Source organism: Scyliorhinus torazame, chromosome 14, assembly GCF_047496885.1.
Source record: "Scyliorhinus torazame isolate Kashiwa2021f chromosome 14, sScyTor2.1, whole genome shotgun sequence".
Lineage (NCBI taxonomy): Eukaryota > Metazoa > Chordata > Chondrichthyes > Carcharhiniformes > Scyliorhinidae > Scyliorhinus > Scyliorhinus torazame.
In genome coordinates, this window is record NC_092720.1 from 26537870 (window position 1) to 26558140 (window position 20271).

The following is a 20271-nucleotide window of genomic DNA, read 5'->3' on the forward strand; positions in this document are numbered from 1 at the left end:
ACTTTATCTTCTGAAAGTCCCTCTGATTTCATCATTGACTGAAATTGCACTAGTTTAATAATTTTACCTGTTTTGTCTGTTCATTGGGTGTTCTGTCGTCAGGGGCTGCAGTAAGGAGTGAGTATTCTCCATAATGGTGTTTTTATACTTTGCACATCTGTTTCCTAAGAGTTGAAAATAATCCTTTTGAAATGCTCATGTCCTGTGGGAATGGATCATGATAGATCTGACTGAGCAATTTGCAGAGCATCTTCTGCTGTTGCCGCCTGCAAGACACTTACAGTAAAAGATCATTCAGCTCTTCAGAGCTATTGCAACTCTGATCTTGTTAACATAAAAATTGGGAGTAGTACAAGTAGTACTTCCATGGTGTACCCATGGATGCTGCGGATTTAATTGGGAGTGGGGTGCATTGACTAGTGGTAAATGAAACATAGGCAAGAATCAAGGGTAAGCAACAAGCTCCATTGTCGATTCCTCACTTCAAATAAAAAGCACTGTGCAACGCAACCCCCTCAGATGCTTCCTTAACCTCTTGCAAGGGTGTTTGTGGGAAGAATGGAAAGTTCTGGTTTCCTACCTAGCATAGGAGCTAGGAAACCACTGGAGCACTGACTTTTCCCAGGCAACTGTTGGCCTACATCCTGTGCACACAACCTTTCAAGGTAGGTACTTATTTATTTTGAAGTCTAGGCGTTTTAGATTTCTTAGGTTTAAATGTGACATGAAATGGTAGGGGGAGGAATTATATTGTAGACCATTAAAACTAAATGGTCTACTGTAAGCATGAAGCATGTATTTGTAGATCCTTAAATTGAAAGGAAATGTCCAACCAGGGTAGATCAATGATGGAAAGTCTGGCCTAGAAACTGGATTCAGTACATCTATAGCCCCTAGTTTCAAGTCCTGAAAGATGTACTGATTAGGTGAATTGGACCACCTGCCTGTTCAATCTACAAAGCACAAGGAGTGTGATGGAATAACATCCACTTGCTTACTACAAAGCAGGACAGGCTTGAAGGGCCAACTACTTACCCTTTCTGCATCTTCTATGTGGCCATTTCTTACATGAGCCTGGATGATAGACATAGTTTGCAAATGTTTTTCCAACAGAGGTCACTGCATAGTAATCAGCCTCAGGTACAGCCAGGAGCATTATGCACAGTGTGGCTGCTGCAAAAAAGATAAAGGCTGGAATTTCTATTATATGCTAATTCGTGAATATCCAACCTCAAATTATTGGATCAGGCTCTCATCAGTTGGCCCTACTGTGGTCATAAGGTCACGATGCAAGACTAAATTTGTGGCTATTTACATGGGAAAATAAAACCCATGTTTTGTTAGTGTGCCCTGTTCTTGAACTAGAATCAAATTTACTTTTGCACTAAAAATGAGGCCTTTGGAAATATTGTCCTTTATTCCATGAAATGATCACACGATCTTAGCCCAACTTTTCAATTTACATAGCTTTATTTGAAAAGAGAACTGGATACATTTGTATTATAGCTTTGGAGTGCTGTGTATTCTATTTACAACTGTTGTACATTTACAGCATTTATAAACACATTCAAAAATGAACTCTTGTATTAATGCTTTGAAATGTCTACATTTACTTTGGGGGAATGTGTCTCAAAAATTAGGGAAAAAATCAAATATTTATCTTTGGGTGAATCAACTTAGTGTAAAGTTTTCAAAAATGAAAATAGATACTGGGTGGAGGGATAGAACAAAGCCAAAGAGGTGGATTTTCTTTGGACACATTCCCGCCTAGTCATGTCAATTTAAGTTTTAAAAAAATGCAGGTTAAAAATAGAGTACAAAATTAGTTGAATGGAATGAATTAATTTACAAACATTATTATAGCAAACTGAGCTATACAACCCCCTGCCCCAGCCCAACACCGTGCACCAATATTAAATGATAAAGTAACATTTCAAAATACAGTGGCAGGTACACTTGCAACCTCTGAAGCTGATCAGTGCAATATTACAGCAAATTAAAATTTTTTTAAAAAATCAGATGTGCCTCATGTGCTCATGGCTTTTTCAACATGGTGAAAGCTGGGCTGCCCATCAATGTGTTATATAGCAGCAGTGCATTGTCCATTAACAGAACCAAACAGATTCTTGGAACTTATGGTCAATAACAGCTCAGTGGCATAAAAGGACTGCAGCAGCTCAGGAAAGGGACAATCTGCACAACAGCCTTATTTCCTTTAAAATGGGTTAACAGTCTGCAGCCACTTGTCCCAATGAGGTCATCCCATGTTTATAAACACTAGATTAAAAAGGTTATCCAACAAAGAGGCATTTGTTGAATACTATCATGTTGTGCCCACGATTCCATAACCGGTTAGAATTGTAAAACATTCATTTTGGGTAGGAACAATGATCCATAAACTCACTTGTATGAAATTACATCAGGTAAGCTGGCATTGCTATGTTAGGGACACATGCCAAATACAAACAGGTACATTTTATTCTGCAGCTCAAGCTAAATGAACAGAATGCCATGGAGGATGGGAAATAAACAGCTGCATTTCATTTCCAGAGTCTGATGTTTTAGATTTGAGGGACTGGTTGACTCTTTAATGCCTATCTGATTTACTGCAAAGCTTACTCAAACTTTCCATTGCCACAAAATCTGAATAAAGCTATGGCTCCCCCCCTCGCCTCATCTACCATCATTCTGTTACAATTTTTGAAGGTTCTATGTTCATAAAACGAAAACAAATGTAAGATCAACCCATAAGCTGATCCAAGTACACAAGTTCCATACATACTTTTACTAACTTTGCAAACGTGCATGGACCAAGATTCCACTGTGCTAGAACTTAGTCATTTCAGTGAACACATCCTCAATTTTAAAGTTGATTTTGGCAGCAAGGGGGATATGATAATGTTTTTTAAAAATACATAAGGCACATTCAAACACCAAAATAGCACATCCAACACACGCCTTAAAAATAAATCTTAGTTTTGAGGAATTGGAAGCAGAATCTGAAAGAGATAGGATCAAACATTTTTAAAATTCTAATGCAGAAAATCAACTACTTCAGAACAACAGATCTCTGTACATTAAAAAAAATATCTAGTAGGGCCCAAATGGATAAAGACATCAAGATCATAGTCAAACCCTGTTGCCACTTTAAATTTAAAAAAAAATAAAGTACCCAATTCATTTTTTCCAATTAAGGGACAATTTAGCATAGCCAATCCACCTACCCTGCACATCTTTTTGGGTTGTGGGGGCAGAATGCAAACACGGACAGTGACCCAGAGCCGGGATCGAACCTGGGACCTCAGCGCCATGAGGCAGCAATGCTAACCACTGCCACCGTGCTGCCCTTCCCTGTCTCCATCTTTAAGAAATGCCCACACACTTACATCACTCCAATTATAAGTACCCAGTCTAGCTTTTTGAAAATCTAAAAAGATCGTTTGGAAACTTAACGTGGTCCATAATATAGATCAAATCTAGTCTTAATGTTACTTTGTCACAAGCTAGGCTTTTTCTGCATATTTTCAATGGACAATTAATTGTCACCAAAATAACATGCATATTGTCACCCATATAATAAAAGTGATGAGTTGCAAGAGATGGAAAGAAATACCACTGATTATATGGCGTTAACAATTTGACATTTGATTACATTTCCCAGTCAACCACATCAATTAGCGACCAGCTAAGAACTTCAAATAAATTGTGTGAAATATCACATCCAGTTAGCAGCATCATCACAATCACATGCAATAGTTTGGAAGTTAATTCCATTACAGTATTTTTAAAAATTAAGAATCATCTTCATTTACGATTTTATTTATACACCAAAATGGTACATAGCGCAGATAAAACTAGATGTGATTGAACAAAATGACAGAAAATAGAAAGTTTGTTCAAGTATTTTAAAAAATAAATGTAGAGTATCCAATTGTTTTTCCAATTAAGGGGCAATTTAGCATGGCCAATGCGCCTACCCTGCACATGTTTTTTTTTTGGGGGGGGGGGGGGGGGGGGGGGGTGTGAGACCCACGTAGACACTGGGAGAATGTGACCCGGGGTCAGGATCGAACCCAGGTCCTCAGCGGCGTGAGGCAGCAGTGCTCAGGTTTGTTCAAGTAGCTTCAATTAAAAACCAAACTTGGGAATTATAACAAAGTATTCCATACTACCCTACTGGATTCTACTCGATGGCTGCAATCCCCCAAAAAATCACTAAAATAAAACTGGAAACTAATAAATACATAATGCACAGGAGAAAATTAGCCTTTTAACTGAAAATGAAAATCGCTTATTGTCACAAGTAGGCTTCAGTGAAGTTACTGTGAAAAGCCCCTAGTTGCCACATTCCAGCGCCTGTTCGGGGAGGCTGGTATGGCAATTCCTACTTTTAAGTGGGTAAATTTATTGATTTATAATTACAAACCAGATGCAGCATATCCCTATTTAAAAACCAAATTCAAAATGAGTTGAGAATTTCAACTTCAATAAATCGTTTTGGGTAAATTAAGCAAAATGTACTTACATTTGAAACAATTTGAGGAGGATTCTTGGGTTCTGGTGCAGAACATTCAGGAAATCGCTATAATAACATGATTATACGAAGCATTTTACAAAGAAACTGAGAGCCATTTTTGTTTAAGTTTGTTTTTGTTAAAATCATTTTCTTAGTATCTGGATAACATGTTGAACATGACCACCATGGTTGGATGATCAATGTAACAGTTTTACAGGTTGCCAGCAGTACTGCAACTATTGCAAAAAATACAGCAATGATTGAGATGGGGGGGGGGAAAGAAGAGGGAGGAGGAAGCATCAGTGTTGTTTGATGTTAACCCCCAAACATCGGTAGACGGTTGCCGCACTTCATTCTAGCAAAAAAAATGAGCAGAGAGCAGTGAAACATTAAATTTCTACAAAATTTGCATATATATGTTGTGAAGTTGCAATGCATAAACTGGCAAAGCAAATGGAAAAAAATTCCTGAACTTTTAATTTTGACACATCGTTTCAGAGTGTGTGCAGGTTTCATGTGTTCTTTTAAAAAAAAACAAAATCAAACTATTGCGGCAGACTCTCTCGTTCCTCTCTCTTCAACAATGGCTTCAGGGTTTTCCTGCTGCATCTGAACTACTGTCTCTTCATTGACTCCATCCTCAGCCTCGCTGCTATCTCCCTCTTCCTCCTCCTCATATTCCGATGACTCCACTGCTTCTTGGCGAGATCGAGATTCTGACATGGTACCAAAAGAGTGAGCACTAGTGGAAGCCAGTGATGACCTCAGCAGAGGTGTGTTCTCGGAGGCATCGTCGTTTTCTTCATGGCTGCTGTCTACATCATCAGTTTCCGAATCAGATTCTCCCTGAGATGCCACCACCTTCTGTTTGCAGACAGGGCAGGTCTTCTTTGTTCTCGTCAGCCATGGGTCCACACATTTACAGTGGTACGCTAGGTACATAAATTAGGGGGAAAACACAAAAATTTATTTTATGACATTTGCAAATTACTACAGTAATTAACCATATTTATCCTTCAGTCTTCCATTAGATCAGCTGACAGGTTTGTGTAGAAATAAACAGTGACATGGACATGTGGACTGTGAATGAGATAGAATCAGGTCACATTAAAAAGCATTTTTCATTTGTACATTTGGCACTTCAGTGTCATGAAATTCTAACTAGGAGTATGAAATGGGTAAATATAGAGGAAACAAATAGCAAAGACATTTTAATTCTCTATTTTGGTGTGTAAGAAGAGGCTTGGGGCTGAAGCTAATCTTTTTTTATTCATTCATGGGGTGTGGGCATCGCAGGCTGTGTCAGCATTTTTGCCCATCCCTAATTACCCTTGAGGGGCCAGTTAAGAGTCAACCACATTGCTGTGAGTCTGGAGCCACAAGTAGGCCAGACCGGGTAAGGATGGTAGATTTCCTTCCCATAAGGGGCATTCGTGAAGCAGATGGTGTTTTCGGGCAATCGACAATGGTTTCAAGGTCATTGTTAGACTTTTTAAAATTCCAGATTTTTATTGAATACAAATTTCACCATCTAATATTGATGTGCTGGAAATTTGCTTGTTACAGGATCAAGAAGTACTTGCTTACCATGTGAACATGGCAGGATGCGAAGCTTGTCACCTTCTTCATACTCATCCAAACAAATAGCGCACACCTCATATTCATCACCTGCAGCAACAAAAAGGAATGGTTATGCTTTGCTGCTCTAATGATGACATGCTACTTGTGTAAGGCTGTTTGAACATGAACTATTATATTAAAAATGTCGGAATAGTCACTAATCGGCATTCAACCTTTCTCAGGATTTATTTAACAAGCTGAGTGACATTCTGTTTATACAGCAGGTCCTCTCTTGGGGCACAATGAATAGAACCAGACAGCACACACTGACATTTAATCTCTAGGCCTAATTGCAAATTTGCAGCTACCTTGTGCTCCTTGCTGGCGTATACGACAAAAAATCATTTAGGTAAATAGTGGGTACGCCACACCTAAAGCTGCCTCTACTAACAATAGAAATATGTGATACTCTAACTGTTCTCCACAAGCCATTTAACAAACTACGATTGCTAATGAGTCAAAATACTCTCGATGCTGGAAATCGAAAATAAAAACAGAAAATGCTGGAAATAGTCAGCAGATCTGGCTTCATGGATCAAAGATGACGAGCTGTTGTCCTTTCATCAGACGGACTGTGAACCCCCTCCCAATTCCTTTGCAAACCCCGAGTGGCTGAAACACAATGCATGTTAGTAAATGATAACCACATAATCTGTCTCCAATAGTCTGTAAGCATGAGAAATTCCTGCTTTAAATGCTGGTGCAAATTCTACTGCAGCAAACACTGATAAATTTGCTTCCAAATTTAGCTAAAATCACTGCTATGAGTTTAGCATTTGGCTACCAGTCTTATGAAAAGGTGCTCCCCTAAAGTGAGAAATTTCACTGGATCTTCTTTTATTCATTTTTACGGGGTGTGGGCGTCACTGGCTAGGCCAGCATTTGTTCCCCACCTGCCCTCTGAAGGTGGTGGTGAGCTGCCTACCAGAACCACTGCAGCCCATTTGATGTAAGTACACCCACAGTGCTATTAGGGAGGAAGTTCCAGGGTTTTGGCAGCGGTGTGATGCAACATAATTCTTGCATCTCATATCAGTGTTTGCACTTTTAAACAGCCTTCTTACAGAAAAAAAAACATTGCGAGGTGCTGCAACATTATTTCAAGAAACGTTCAGGAGTCAAGCTGCACAGAAACCCCCAAATACGGAGGTAACATTCCTTTCTTGCTCTTTGGAGTTTCTCTTTTGGCAAAGACACCAGCTTCTTTTAAAAAATATTCAATGATATCACTTCAAAATTGCCTAAAAATATACAAATACTGTTATATGCTGGATAATGACCACTAGTCCATAAATTTAAAACAAAGGTTCTGTAGAAAGCCTCTTTATTCAACAATTAAAAATCTCAGGCTTTAGGCAAACAAATAGGCTAGAGAAAGCAAAAGGGCAATTAGGTTGACTGAAAAGAAACCACTTCAAAAGTTTCCCCCACATTAAAGGGGGTTTACCATCACCTTACAGATCTTTGAACTTGGCATGCTGAGTGTTTAAAGGGTTTAATGGCTGCAGATGGGAAGACTTGTTCAATGACCACCATCTCAGGAAAGACCCCCGACCTGAGCCCGTCCAGCTAATTTCAAGCACCCGACCCCCACCTTTTATGAAGGAGCCCCCTCGACACCTTGGAGGCAAGTAAGGGTACCTACCACCCCTCAGAGGGCTAGCCACCAGGTTGGCACTGCCAAGTGGCTTGAAGGGGGGGGGCCTCGTCAGTGATCAGGGTGGGAGGACTTTGCCAGCGATCGGTAGGGGGCGCTGCAGTGGCATTTTGGAATCAGAGTGGGACCTGTCAGAGAGATTAGGTCCAGCAACAACTCCGATGTGCCACTGAATGGCACAGAAAACTTGATCCTGGGTAAAACATTTGAGTGCCACGTCGAGTTCGCTCCTAACACCAGCAGGAATCACTGTTTTGATGGAGCACTTAGTTTCCAATTGGAAGAATCTCAACCAAGGTGTGTTGATGCAAGGGATGACAAATTTTACAAGCTCCAAAATTTACCTGCTCCAACTCTCCTCAAACAAAGCTATTAATCTTTTGAAAAATCACTTGTAAAAAGAGACACAAGCATGGATACAAATATTACTGCAAACTGGAAAATTTTGTTACACAATTTCCTTTCAATCACACAAACCCGCATCCCATCCTCCTGCTGCCTTGGGAAAGCGGGCAGCATAATCAAAGACCCCTCCCACCCAAGTTATTCTCTCTTCCAAGGGATAGGAGATATAAAAGTCTGAGAACACGCACTAACAGATTCAAAAACAGCTTCTTCCCCGCTGTTACCAGACTCCTGAATGACCCTCTTATGGACAGAACTGATCTCTTCACACGTCTTCTCTACTGTGTAGTACTGCACTCCGTAAGCTTCACCCATGCCTATGTATTTACATTGTGTATTTACGAATGTCCTATGCTTTTTTCATGTATGGAATCATGTAGCACAGTGGGTAGCACGGTTCACAGCTCCAGGGTCCCAGGTTTGATTCCCGGTATGAGTCAATGTCTGTGCGGAGTCTGCACGTTCTCCCTGTGTCTGCGTGGGTTTCCTCCGGGTGCTCCAGTTTCCTCCTACAAGTCCCGAAAGACATGCTGTTAGGTAATTTGGACATTCTGAATTCTGCCTGTGTACCCGAACAGGCGCCGGAATGTGGTGACTAGGGGCTTTTCGCAGTAATTTCATTGCAGTGTTAATGTAAACCTACTTGTGACAATAAAGATTATTCTGTCTGGACTGCACGCAGAACAATACTTTTCACTGTACCTCAGTACACGTGACAATAAATCGAATCCAAATCTTTCAGATACCATAGCTCGTTTCTCAGCCTTGGACAATGCTCCATTTTAGTGATGCTGCCATTTTAATTGGTGATGAATTAATTCAAGGAACTGAAGAAAAGTTGCAGATAAAGGTCAGCGTGATCTTTTCTGAAAGTCTAACAAATTTAAATGGTTGATGAGACAAGGATATTCCCAGGTTACTCATTAATAAAAGACCCAGACTTGGTGAAGTGACTTGCATAAATGAGATCACCCACTGAAAGTATTAACATTGGATCGAAATGGTTCGCAGGTGTCAGCTTGGCACAGTGATAGTACTCTCACATCAGATAAACGGTCATGTACTCATGGTTTTGGAGGTCAGAATAGTTGAGACATTTCCTTTCATCTTATTTCTGGGGTCTGGCTTCAACTCAGCCTAACCTTATGAAAATCAACTGTTGGCTGCTCGAGATAGAGTTTCAACAGTTTTTAAACTAGGTATGTGACTATCAAAAGAATCTTATCCAAAATCTCTGTAGATTCCACACTTGTCCAGTTCTCACGAGTTCTATACTGCAGTTATTAAAGCTGCCATTTCACTTTTACTGCTTAACATTGAACACGGGGTATTCCAAATAAAATAATTTCTAATTGCCTCAAAATTTTATTTCTTTGTTTCTTAAAAAAAATCCATCTTGATTGAAAAGAATAGATGCAAGAGACAGTCATCCCACAATGTGTTAGGACATAAACTTCCTTGAATCTGAAATGGCAAATCTGCAAAGTTGGTTGAGGATTTATCATGCGAGCAAGTGGTTACAACACAACATGGAACAGGAAGGCAGCACACCCACGGTCTAGAGAATGGCTTTTTGTACAAGGAATTAACATTAAATTGAGATGATATCTTACCATCCGATCCAGTTTTATACCTAGCCTCGTTTTAAATGCAAGACTTAGCATCAAGGTGAAGGAAGAAGTGACAACACCAGTAATAGCCACAATCCACTTGGAAACAGCTGAACCGGCGCAAAAGGTTGGGGAATTATGAACATGAGTTACACCCAAAGGCACTTGTGCTCATTTTTCCATGATTGATTATTTACATTGGTTCTTAGAATGCTGGATCAGACTCCATGACCCCCAGATTGCACTGGTTCAAGAGGACTCTTCAAATTGCACTAATTTTCTCAGACACACAGGCACCAAGAGTAAGTTTTAGAAGGTTTTTGGTATCCAAAAATAATTAGCTGCGAGGATCCTGACTGTTTTACCCACACACTGTGGTTGGATAGCAAGGATTATTGTACAAACACATCTGTTCACTAATGACCTTTAGGGAAAGAAATTTGCCATGCTTAATCAGTCTGGTGTACATGTGACTCCAGACTTTAAGCAATGAGGCCAACTCTTAGCTGCCTTCTGAAAGAGCGTGAAGGGCCCAGCAAGTCACAGTTGCATCATTGTGAAAAGAGATAAATATGAAAGTGGGCATTTCCAGTCCAGTTGATCTCAAAATCTCTCTCACAAAAATCTGCCAAAATTGGGAGAATTGCCCCTCAGATTAGGCTAGCAACTGCCTGCCAGAATCTCACTCACTGAATCCTACTTCCAGCTAACATTCCAGACTCCTCGGTCATTAGGATACGTCCTGCCCCCATGGCAGATCCACCAGAGGTGGCAGGACCGTGGTGTACAGTCAGAGGATGTAGCACCAGGTCAAACATGGACACGGAAACCTCATGCTAATTATCATTCAGCAGCCTCCATCAGCTGATAAATCAGCACTCTAAAAGCTGAACACCAATTGGAAAGGCAGCAAGGGCAGAGCACATATACGAGGAGCACTTCAATGTCCATCATCCTTCCGGCTGAGCCCTGAAGGAGAGATATGTGCCAGACTGGGTCTGCGGCAGGTGGTGAGCCAACCAACACAAGAGGAAATTCTGATCTCACCCTCACCAATCCACTTGCCTCAGTAAAAACAAAACAAACTCCTCAACCAGATCTACTTTTACATGCACGTTACATCCTCTTTGGTAGCACAGTAGTTAGCACTGTTACTTCACAGCACCAGGGTCCCAGGTTCGATTCCCGGCTTGGGTCATTTCTGTTTGGAGCCTGCACGTTCTCCCTGTGTCTGCATGGGTTTCCTCCAGGTTCCTCCCATAAGTCCCGAAAGGCATGCTTGTTAGCCAATTTGGACATTTGGAATTCTCCCTCAGTGTACCCGAACAGATGCTGGAATGTGACGACTAGGGGCTTTTCACAGTAACTTAATTGCAGTGTTAATGTAAGACTACTTGTGACAATAAAGATTATTAAAGAAATGGCCGTATCACAAGAGCTACAATAACTGCTTCCGAGAATGATGGAGCACGATTTTCTTGTGCAAATATCCAATCAGAGATACATTTAAACTACCCAAAGAACTTTTACTTAGAATTAGAGCATTACATAATCAGTTGATGGATGCCATATTGCTTACAGGAAATTCACTTGGGATATTGCGACTCCAGTCAGTATAGGGTCCTTCAACTCTGGTATGAAAATTGTATTTTAATATTCATAGGTGTATATTTATACACCTATCTTGTTACTTCAAACATTCAGACAGCACATACATCACTTTTGTAATTGATGGCGGCATGGTGGCACAGTGGTTAGCACTGCTGCCTCACGGCACTGAGGTCCTGGGTTTGACCCTGGCCCGAGGTCACTGTCCATGTGGAGTTTGCACATACTCCCAATGTCGTGTCGGCTAGGTGGATTGGCCATGCTAAATTGTCCCTTTGAAAAAAAAACATTTGTATCTGACCTCAGAAAGTAACAGCACCAAACAATTTCAAGATAAGCTACCTTTTTTTCCATCCCTACTAAATATTGTCTGAAAACATTTTATAATCAGCTCCTGGTTCCCTTTTACATTGTTCTCCTCCCACCCCCCCCCTCCCCAGAAAAAAAAAGCTATTTAAATCATTGCATTTTCAAACCTTGATTACTGCAATGATGTTCAAAACTTTACCCAAATAGGAAAGATTGCCAAAGTTGGATGGTGCGCAGTTTTGTATAAACTCACAACTCTTCTGGCGTCGGATCGTGCTTGCTGGAATGGGAAACAATGGGGTTGGCAAGCAGTAATGGAAGGCTGCAAAGATTCTTTCATCAGAGTGCCGTTATGATGAATTACTTACTGGGAGAAATGAATAACATTACCAGTTTCAGCAGATACATAACTGTTGGAAGTAGCTACTAAACAAAAGGCCAAAGTGCTGACATTAAACCCATTAGAACACACAGCCAAACTGAGCTCAGGAGGAAGGGGAATGGATAAACACAGCTTTTGATAAAATATGAAAGGAAGAATACGTTCATGTTTGTACCAAGAGTGTTGCTACCTGAATAACCCCCGTTAACTCTGGATGCATGGGGTAGCGGCCATGACCTGCTAGGTCACGCGAACGGCAGCTCCCGCCGGGATCAGTTTTTCGGGCCGCTAAAAGGAGCGGCGGCGGTAATTGACAGGAGGGACAGGCGGGGGAACGGACGTGGAGGGGCTCCCCCCGGTGGTGCATGGAGAGAACCAGGAGCGGAGCCGGCAGACGCACAAACCCGGGGAAGAAGGTCAAGAAGGTCCGGGAGGACAAAATGGCGGCTGGAGAAGATCGGGACGTGTGGGCCCAGTGGGCCAGAGAACAGCAGGAGCGCCTTAAAAACTGCTTCATGGAGCTGAAAACGGAGATGTTGGCCTCCATGGAAAGAATTGTGGTGACCCAGAAGGCGCAGGAGAAGTAGATCAAGGAGGTGAGGAAGAAGGTGGCGGAGAACGAGGACGAGATCCTGGGCCTGGCAGTGAAAGTGGAGGCGCACCATAAGAGATGGCAGGAGAGGCTGGATGACCTTGAGTGCAGGTCTCGGAGCCACAATCTGCAGATCCTGGGCCTTCCCGAAGGAGCGGAGGGGGCGGACGCGAGCACGTACGTGGCCACAATGCTGGGGATGTTGATGGGCGCGGGGGCCTTCCCGCGGCCCTTGGAGCTGGATGGGGCGCACAGGGTTCTCGCCAGAAAGCCGAGGGTAAACGAGCCACCGCGGGCGATGGTGATACGGTTTCAGCGCTTGGCAGACCGGGAGCGAGTCCTGCAGTGGGCGAAGAAAGAGCGGAGCAGTAAGTGGGAGAATGCGAGATCCGAATTTACCAGGACCTGGGAGCTGAGCTGGCGAGGAGGCGTGCAGGTTTTAACCGGGCGAAGGCGGTCCTCCACAGTAAAGGGGTGAAGTTTGGGCTCCTGCACCCGGCGAGACTGTGGGTAACATACCAGGACAGACACCACTATTTTGATACTCCAGACGAGGCGTGGTCGTTCATCAGGCAGGATAAACTGGGACGATGCGGACTTTATGAGGCGCGTGTTGGGTAGGATCCCAGACTTGGAGTTAAGTCACCCGATAATGGGAGGGGATCTTAATACGGTCTTGGATCCGAGCTTGGATCGTTCCAAGTCCAGAACGGGAAAGAGGCCGGCGCGGCCAGGGCCTTGTGGGAGTTCATGGGCCAGATGGGGAGAGTGGACCCCTGGAGGCTTACGCGGCCAAGGACGAAGGAGTTTTCCTTTTTTTCCCATGTCCATAAAGTCTATTCGCGAATAGACTTCTTTGTGTTGAGTAGGGCGTTAATCCCGAGGGTGGAGGGGGTAGAATACTCGGCCATTGCGGTCTCGGACCATGCCCCGCACTGGGTGGACCTGCGACTGGGGGCGGAACGGGGTCAACGCCCTCTCTGGTGAGTGGATGTGGGGTTGCTGGCGGACGAAGAGGTGTGCGGGTGGATAAGGAGGAGTATTGAGAATTATGTGGGAGCGAACGACACAGGAGAGGTAACGGCGGCACTGGTTTGGGAGGCTCTGAAAGCGGTCATTAGGGGAGAGTTAATCTCCATTAGGTCCCATAGACAGAAGGAGAGGGTGGAGAGAGAGAGGTTGGTGGGAGAGATACTCAGGGTAGATAGGAGGTACGTGGAGGCCCCAGAGGGGGTGGGGGGTGGGGCTGTTGAACGAGCGCCGGAAATTACAGACTGAGTTTGACTTGCTGACCACGGGGAAGGAGGAGGCACAGCTGAGGAAAGCAAAGGGGGCAGTTTATGAGTATAGGGAGAAGGCGAGTAGGATGCTGGCGCACCAGCTGCGCAGGAGGGAGGCGGCCAGAGAGATTGGGGGAGTGCGGGATAGGGAAGGCAACATAGTGCTGAGCCCAGAGAGGGGTAATGAAGTCTTCAGGGAGTTCTGTGGGAGGTTATAGGAGTCAGATTCTCCCGGGAAGGGGGAAGGGATGAGGCAGTTTATGGACCGGTTGAGGTTCGCAAGGGTGGAAGCAGAGCGGGTGGAGGGACTTGGGGCCCCAATTGAGTTGGAGGAGGTAGTCAGGGAGCTGGCAGGCATGCAGACAGGCAAGGCCCGAGGCCCGGACGGCTTCCCTGTAGAATTTTATAAGAAGTTCTCGGAGCTGCTGAGCCCACTCCTGATGAGAACCTTCAGTGAGGCAAAGGAGAGAGGGACCCTCCCTCCGACAATGTCGCAGGCATTGATCTCGCTTATCCTGAAGAAGGAGAAGGATCCACTTCAGTGTGGGTCCTACAGGCCAATATCGCTCCTGAACGTGGATGCCAAGCTGTTGGCAAAAATTCTGGCCACCAGAATAGAGGACTGTGTCCCGGAAGTGATTGGGGAGGACCAGATGGGTTTTGTGAAGGGAAGGCAGCTGAACATGAACGTGAGGAGGCTCCTGAATATTATCATGATGCCCTCGGAGGGGGAGGGGGGAGGTGGTGGCTGCGATGGATGCGGAGAAGGCCTTTGACAGGGTGGAGTGGGAGTATCTGTGGGAGGCGCTAGGCAGGTTTGGATTTGGGGAGGGATTTATAGGGTGGGTCAAGCTGCTGTATCAGGCCCCTGTAGCGAGTGTGTCCACAAACCGGCTACGGTTGGAATATTTCAGGCTGCACCGGGGGACGAGACAGGAGTGTCCCCTGTCCACGTTGCTGTTTGCCCTGGCAATCGAGCCGCTGGCCATTACGCTCAGGACTTCGGGATTTTGGAGGGGGCTGGTGCGCGGAGGGGAGGAACACCGGGTCTCCCTCTACGTGGATGACCTGCTGTTGTATATTTCAGACCCGTTAGAGGGGATGGGGGAGGTCATGCTGATCCTGGGGGACTTCAGGAGGTTCTCAGGGTATAAGTTGAATGTGGGGAAGAGAGAGCTGTTCGTGGTCCACGGTAGGGGCCAGGAGGAGAGACTGAGGGTGCTCCTGCTCAGGATAGTGGAGAGGAGCTTTCGGTACTTGTGGATACAAGTGGCCAGGAACTGGGATGCCCTGCACAGGCTCAACTTAACCCGGCTAGTGGAGCAGATGGAGGGAGAGTTTAAAAGGTGGGATATGCTCCCGCTTTCTCTGGCGGGACGGGTGCAGACTGTGAAGATGACGGTTCTCCCCAGGTTCCTCTTCGTATTTCAGTGCCCCCCCATTTTCATCCCCTAGTTTTTCTTTACGCGGGTGAATAGGATTGTTACGGGATATGTGTGGGCGAATAAAACCCCGCGAGTCAAAAGGGTATTCTTGGAGCGTAGCCGGGGGGGGCGGAGAGAGAGACTGGCTCTGCCGAACCTCTGCGGTTATTACTGGGCGGCCAATGTGGCCATGATCAGGAAATGGATGATGGAGGAGGGGGCGTCGTGTAGAGGCACCAGTCTAGGGGCACTTGTTACGGCTCCGCTGCCGTTCTCGCGGCGCGATACACCACAAGTCCGGTGGTGACGGCGGCACTGAGGATCTGGGGGCAGTGGAGGAGACACATGGGAGAGGAGGGGGCCTCGGTGTGGACCCTGATACGGAATAACCACATATTTGCTCCAGGTAGGATGGATGGGGGGGTATCAAGGCTGGTATAGGGCAGGTATTAGGAGGATGGGGGACCTGTTTATTGACGGGGTTTCCCCCAGCACGCAGGCGCTGGAGGAGAGGTTCGGCCTGACCCCGGGGAATGCGTTCAGGTACCTTCAGGTTCGGGACTTCCTTATAAAACAGGTGGGGACATTCCCACGGTTGCCCCCACGTAGGATCCAGGATAGGGTAGTCTGGTGTCTGGGTAGGGGAGGGAAAGGTGTTGGACATATATCAGGAGCTGCAGGAGGTAGAGGAAGCCTCAGTGGGGGAGTTGAAGGATAAGTGGGAGGAGCTGGGCGAGCAGCTGGATGAGGGCCTGTGGGCCGATGCCCTGGGCAGGGTGAATGCCTCTTCATGTGCCAGGCTCAGATTAATCCAGTTTAAGGTGGTGCATCGGGCACATATAATGGCAGCAAGAATGAGTAGGTTTTTTGGGGTGGAGGACAGGTGCCCGAGATGTACAGGGAGTCCGGCGAACCATGCCCATATGTTTTGGGCATGCCCGGCGCTTAAAGGATTCTGGCAGGGGTTTGCAGGAGTGATGTCTAGGATTTTGGACACTCGGGTGAAGGCGAGTCCAGCGGTAGCGCTATTTGGGGTAGCGGAGGATCCGGGATGGCAGGAAGCGAAAGAGGCCGAGGTACTGGCCTTTACCTCCCTGGTAGCCCGGAGACGGATCTTGTTAATGTGGAGGGACTCGAAACCCCCGAGTGGGGAGACCTGGGTTAGCGACATGGCGGGGTTCCTCAGCCTGGAGCGAATAAAGTTCGCCTTGAGAGGGTCCTCGATGGGGTTCTCCCAGCGGTGGCAACCTTTCCTTGACTTTCTAGGGGAGCAGTAAGTAAAATCGCTGATTGGAAAAACTTTAATAAAACATTTATTTTTAAAAAAATCTCTGGATGCATGCAGAGTTCTACTGTAAAGATGCACAGCAATTAAAATATCCAGGCCTTCTTCGGTCACAGCAGCACATTTTTAAACTTCGGGGCATAATTCGGTCAGTTTCATGACTATGTTCTGGATACCATCTGCGAGATACAAATGGCTGCATATTCCATTTGATGTTACTCCAGAAGGCTATCAACATGAGATAGTCAATGATCTTCCAGCAGTGGAAGTTATCGTTGAGGATCTGCCAGTCTATGGAGGTGGAGATATGATGTAAGAATATTGCAGACCATGATCAGAATCGAGTGAGATTGTTAAAGAAGGTTTCCCAGATACACCTGAAGCTGAACAAGAAAAAAAAACAGCAACTGAAGATGACTGAGGTACATAGGTCTGAGGTAAAGTATATTGGTAATGTCCTGACAGCGAAAGGATGTCACTCTGAATCTAATAAGGCGAGAATTGTAGGAGATGCAACAACCAACAATAGCTTGGATTTGTGAACTTGCTGCCACAATAGTTTTATGGCCACTCCCATTCAGTTTCTGGACAATGGTAGCCCCCCACCACCCCTAGGATATTGCTATTGGGGGATTCTGTGATGGTAATGCCATTCAATGTGAAGGGATGATGGTTAGATTCTCTTTAGTTGCAGCAGGAGCAAAGAGATCGCAGAGCTGATCGATCATTTCTCCAAACACCTGTACTGAGCCAAGGAGGCCAACTACAAGGGAATCGGACCAGCTCTTCCTCTTTCTGATGGACAGCGGGCACAAAAATAACAACAGGCTGCAGCTGGACTTTAAATTTGAACCCCCTGCCAAAGATGGCTTTGGAGCATGGAGACTCTGCAAGCTCTCCCATGCAGAACCTCTTCCTCCATCTTTTATAACCGTTATTACAGTATGTAATAATAATCTTTATTGTCACATGTAGGCTTACATTAACACTGCAATGAAGTTACTGTGAAAAGCCCCGAGTTGCCACATTCCGGCGCCTGTTCGGGTACACTGAGGAAGAATTCAGAATGTCCAATTCACCTAACAGCACGTCTTTCAGGACTTGTGGGAGGAAACCGGAGCACTTGGAGGAAATCCACACCGACACGGGGAGAACATGCAAAACCTGCACAGACAGCGACCCAAGCCGGGAATCGAACCCGAGACGCTGGTGCTGTGAAGCAACAGAGCTAACCACTTTGCTACCATGCTGCCCTATGTTCTATAATTATTAAAGCATGTTCTATATATTTATGTATGCAGTGATCTGCCAGAACAGTACGCAGAACAATACTTTCACCGTACTTGGTACAAGTGACAAAATATAAATCAAATAAATCTAAACCAAAGTTTGAATTCAGAGTATGAACATCCACGCAAAGTATGTACAGTGGTATAGGTGCACAGAACAAGCAGCAGCTTTTATTCTCATCTAACATTGAGGCATGAAGTCACCCTGCAGCGTGATGCTCGCAAAATAGGACTTGAAGCAACCCTCATTCGGTAAGGATGTATGCGAATCCTCAGTGTTAAAGCAAACTGAATGCTGCTCTGCACAGATTGAGACAGAGTGCCTGGTTATTTTCTTTGCTTGGGAGCATTTTATCAGTACCTGTTCGGGATAGAGAAAATTACAGTAGAATCTGACCACAAACCACTTCAAAGCATTTTCTCAAACCGTTTCTATCTGCTCCAAAGCATCTGCAAAGGGTGTTGTTTCACTTCCAAATGATATCTTTGTAAATGAAGTACAGGCAAGGGAAGCAGATGTACATTACCAACATACTGTTGAGAGCTGCAATCCCTTAGAAGGAAACTGGATGATGCTCGTATAGAACGCAAAATCTTCCAGATTCAATGGGAAGCAACATTGTGACATGCTCTGGAAGTAATCAAGCCAGGAGCGATATTAAATCTGACAGACAAGCATCTTGTTCACATCAAGCAAACTATGCAACAAGGTGCAACTCTCCAAGTGCTACAGGAAGTAGCGATGAAAGGATGGCCTGAAACTAACAAGGACGTGTTGCTGTATGAGTGTGTATCGGGCAGACAGAAATGAAGTGATTGCCCAAGATGGCATTGCGCGCAAAGGAACTAGAGTCATCATCCCCGAAGAGATCAGGAGAGAGATGCTGAAGCACATCCATGTAAACCATAGAGGAACCGACTCTAGCCTGAAGGAGGAAAGGGAAGTACTCTACGAGCCAAACATGAGCATTCAAATTAAGGATCACATCAGCCAGTGCAATGCTTATAATGAAGATCAAGCTAAGCAAGCTGAAAAGTTACTTGTGACTCAAAACATCACAGGCAGATCATAAAAGCCTGGAATAGACTTATTTGCACTGAGGGAACTGATCATCTCGTCACCATTGACTACTACTGACCAGCTGATGTCAACAACTACCAGTGAGACCATAAAATGCCTGAAAGCACATTTCAGTTGTCATGGCATTCTTGACATTGTGATGAGTGACAATGGCCCTCAGTTCACAAATGAAGAATTCATGTGCTTCATGAATGATTGGGAAATTTAGGGCAGCACGGTGGCACAGTGGTTAGCATTGCTGCCTCACGGCACCGAGGTCCCAGGTTTGATCCCGGCTCTGGGACACTGTCCGTGTGTAGTTTGCACATTCTCCCTATGTTTGCGTGGTTTCGCCCCCACAACCCAGAGATGTGCAGGTTAGGTGGATTGGCCACACTAAATTGCCCCTTAATTGGAAAAAATGAATTGGGTACTCTAAATTTATTAAAAAGAAATGAATGATTGGGAAATTTAACATTACATAGCATCTCGACACTCTCCCTGAGGCAGCACTGAAAATTGTCAAAAGGATGATTTAAAAAGGTAGGTCCAGCACAGTGTGTACAAGGTAATATGGGTTGATGAGCCCTTTTTTTTCTATAAGTATAGAGTACCCAATTATTTTTTTCCCAATTAAGGGCAATTTAGCGTGGCCAATCCACCTACCCTGCACATCTTTGGGTTGCGGGGGTGAAACCCACGCAGACACGAGGAGAATGTGCAAACTCCACACGACAGTGACCCAGGGCCGGGATCGAGCCCAGGTCCTCGGCGCCGTAGGCAGCAGTGCTAACCACTGCGCCACCGTGCTGCCCTGAGAAACACAACTACTGAAGGCATGAAAAGCTCTCTAGTCTAGCGACTAATGCCAAGCTACACCCAGACTTCTTTTCCAGGAGCTAAAAACCTACTGAAGGCTTAAGTTGAATGAGTGACACGATGGAAATGAAATTACAGAAAGACAAATATAATTTTGATAAATGTGTTAAATCAATGCCATGTTGAGAGTTGGAGAGCTGGTCATTGTGCAAACATTCAACACACTCATCAAAAGTCAGCCAACCTGGAACTCGTGCAGAGCAGCTCTCACCTTGATCGTACACAGTGAAAGAGAACGATCGGATAGATTGTCACCACAGACATCGACTTGCACCCAGAAAAGCTGCTCCGTCACAGCAGACAGCTTTTGAGGAAGAGTTGATTTTGCCAACTGAACAAAGAACTTAATAACCAT

The 20271-nt window shown here is 44.8% G+C and overlaps 1 protein-coding gene across 2 annotated transcripts in view; it reads right to left on the minus strand.

The window, feature by feature from the left end:
* Positions 1-1451: 1451 nt before the first annotated feature.
* Positions 1452-20271, minus strand: part of rnf13 (ring finger protein 13) — a 319053-nt gene continuing 300233 nt past the window's right edge. For both annotated transcript variants that reach the window (XM_072473860.1, XM_072473861.1), the window contains exons 9-10: positions 6104-6184; positions 1452-5448 (exon numbers count right to left, since the gene is read on the minus strand). In XM_072473860.1, coding sequence (XP_072329961.1) covers positions 5057-5448; positions 6104-6184 — 473 coding nt within the window. In that variant the 3' untranslated portion in view covers positions 1452-5056. The remainder of the gene's footprint in view (positions 5449-6103; positions 6185-20271) is intronic.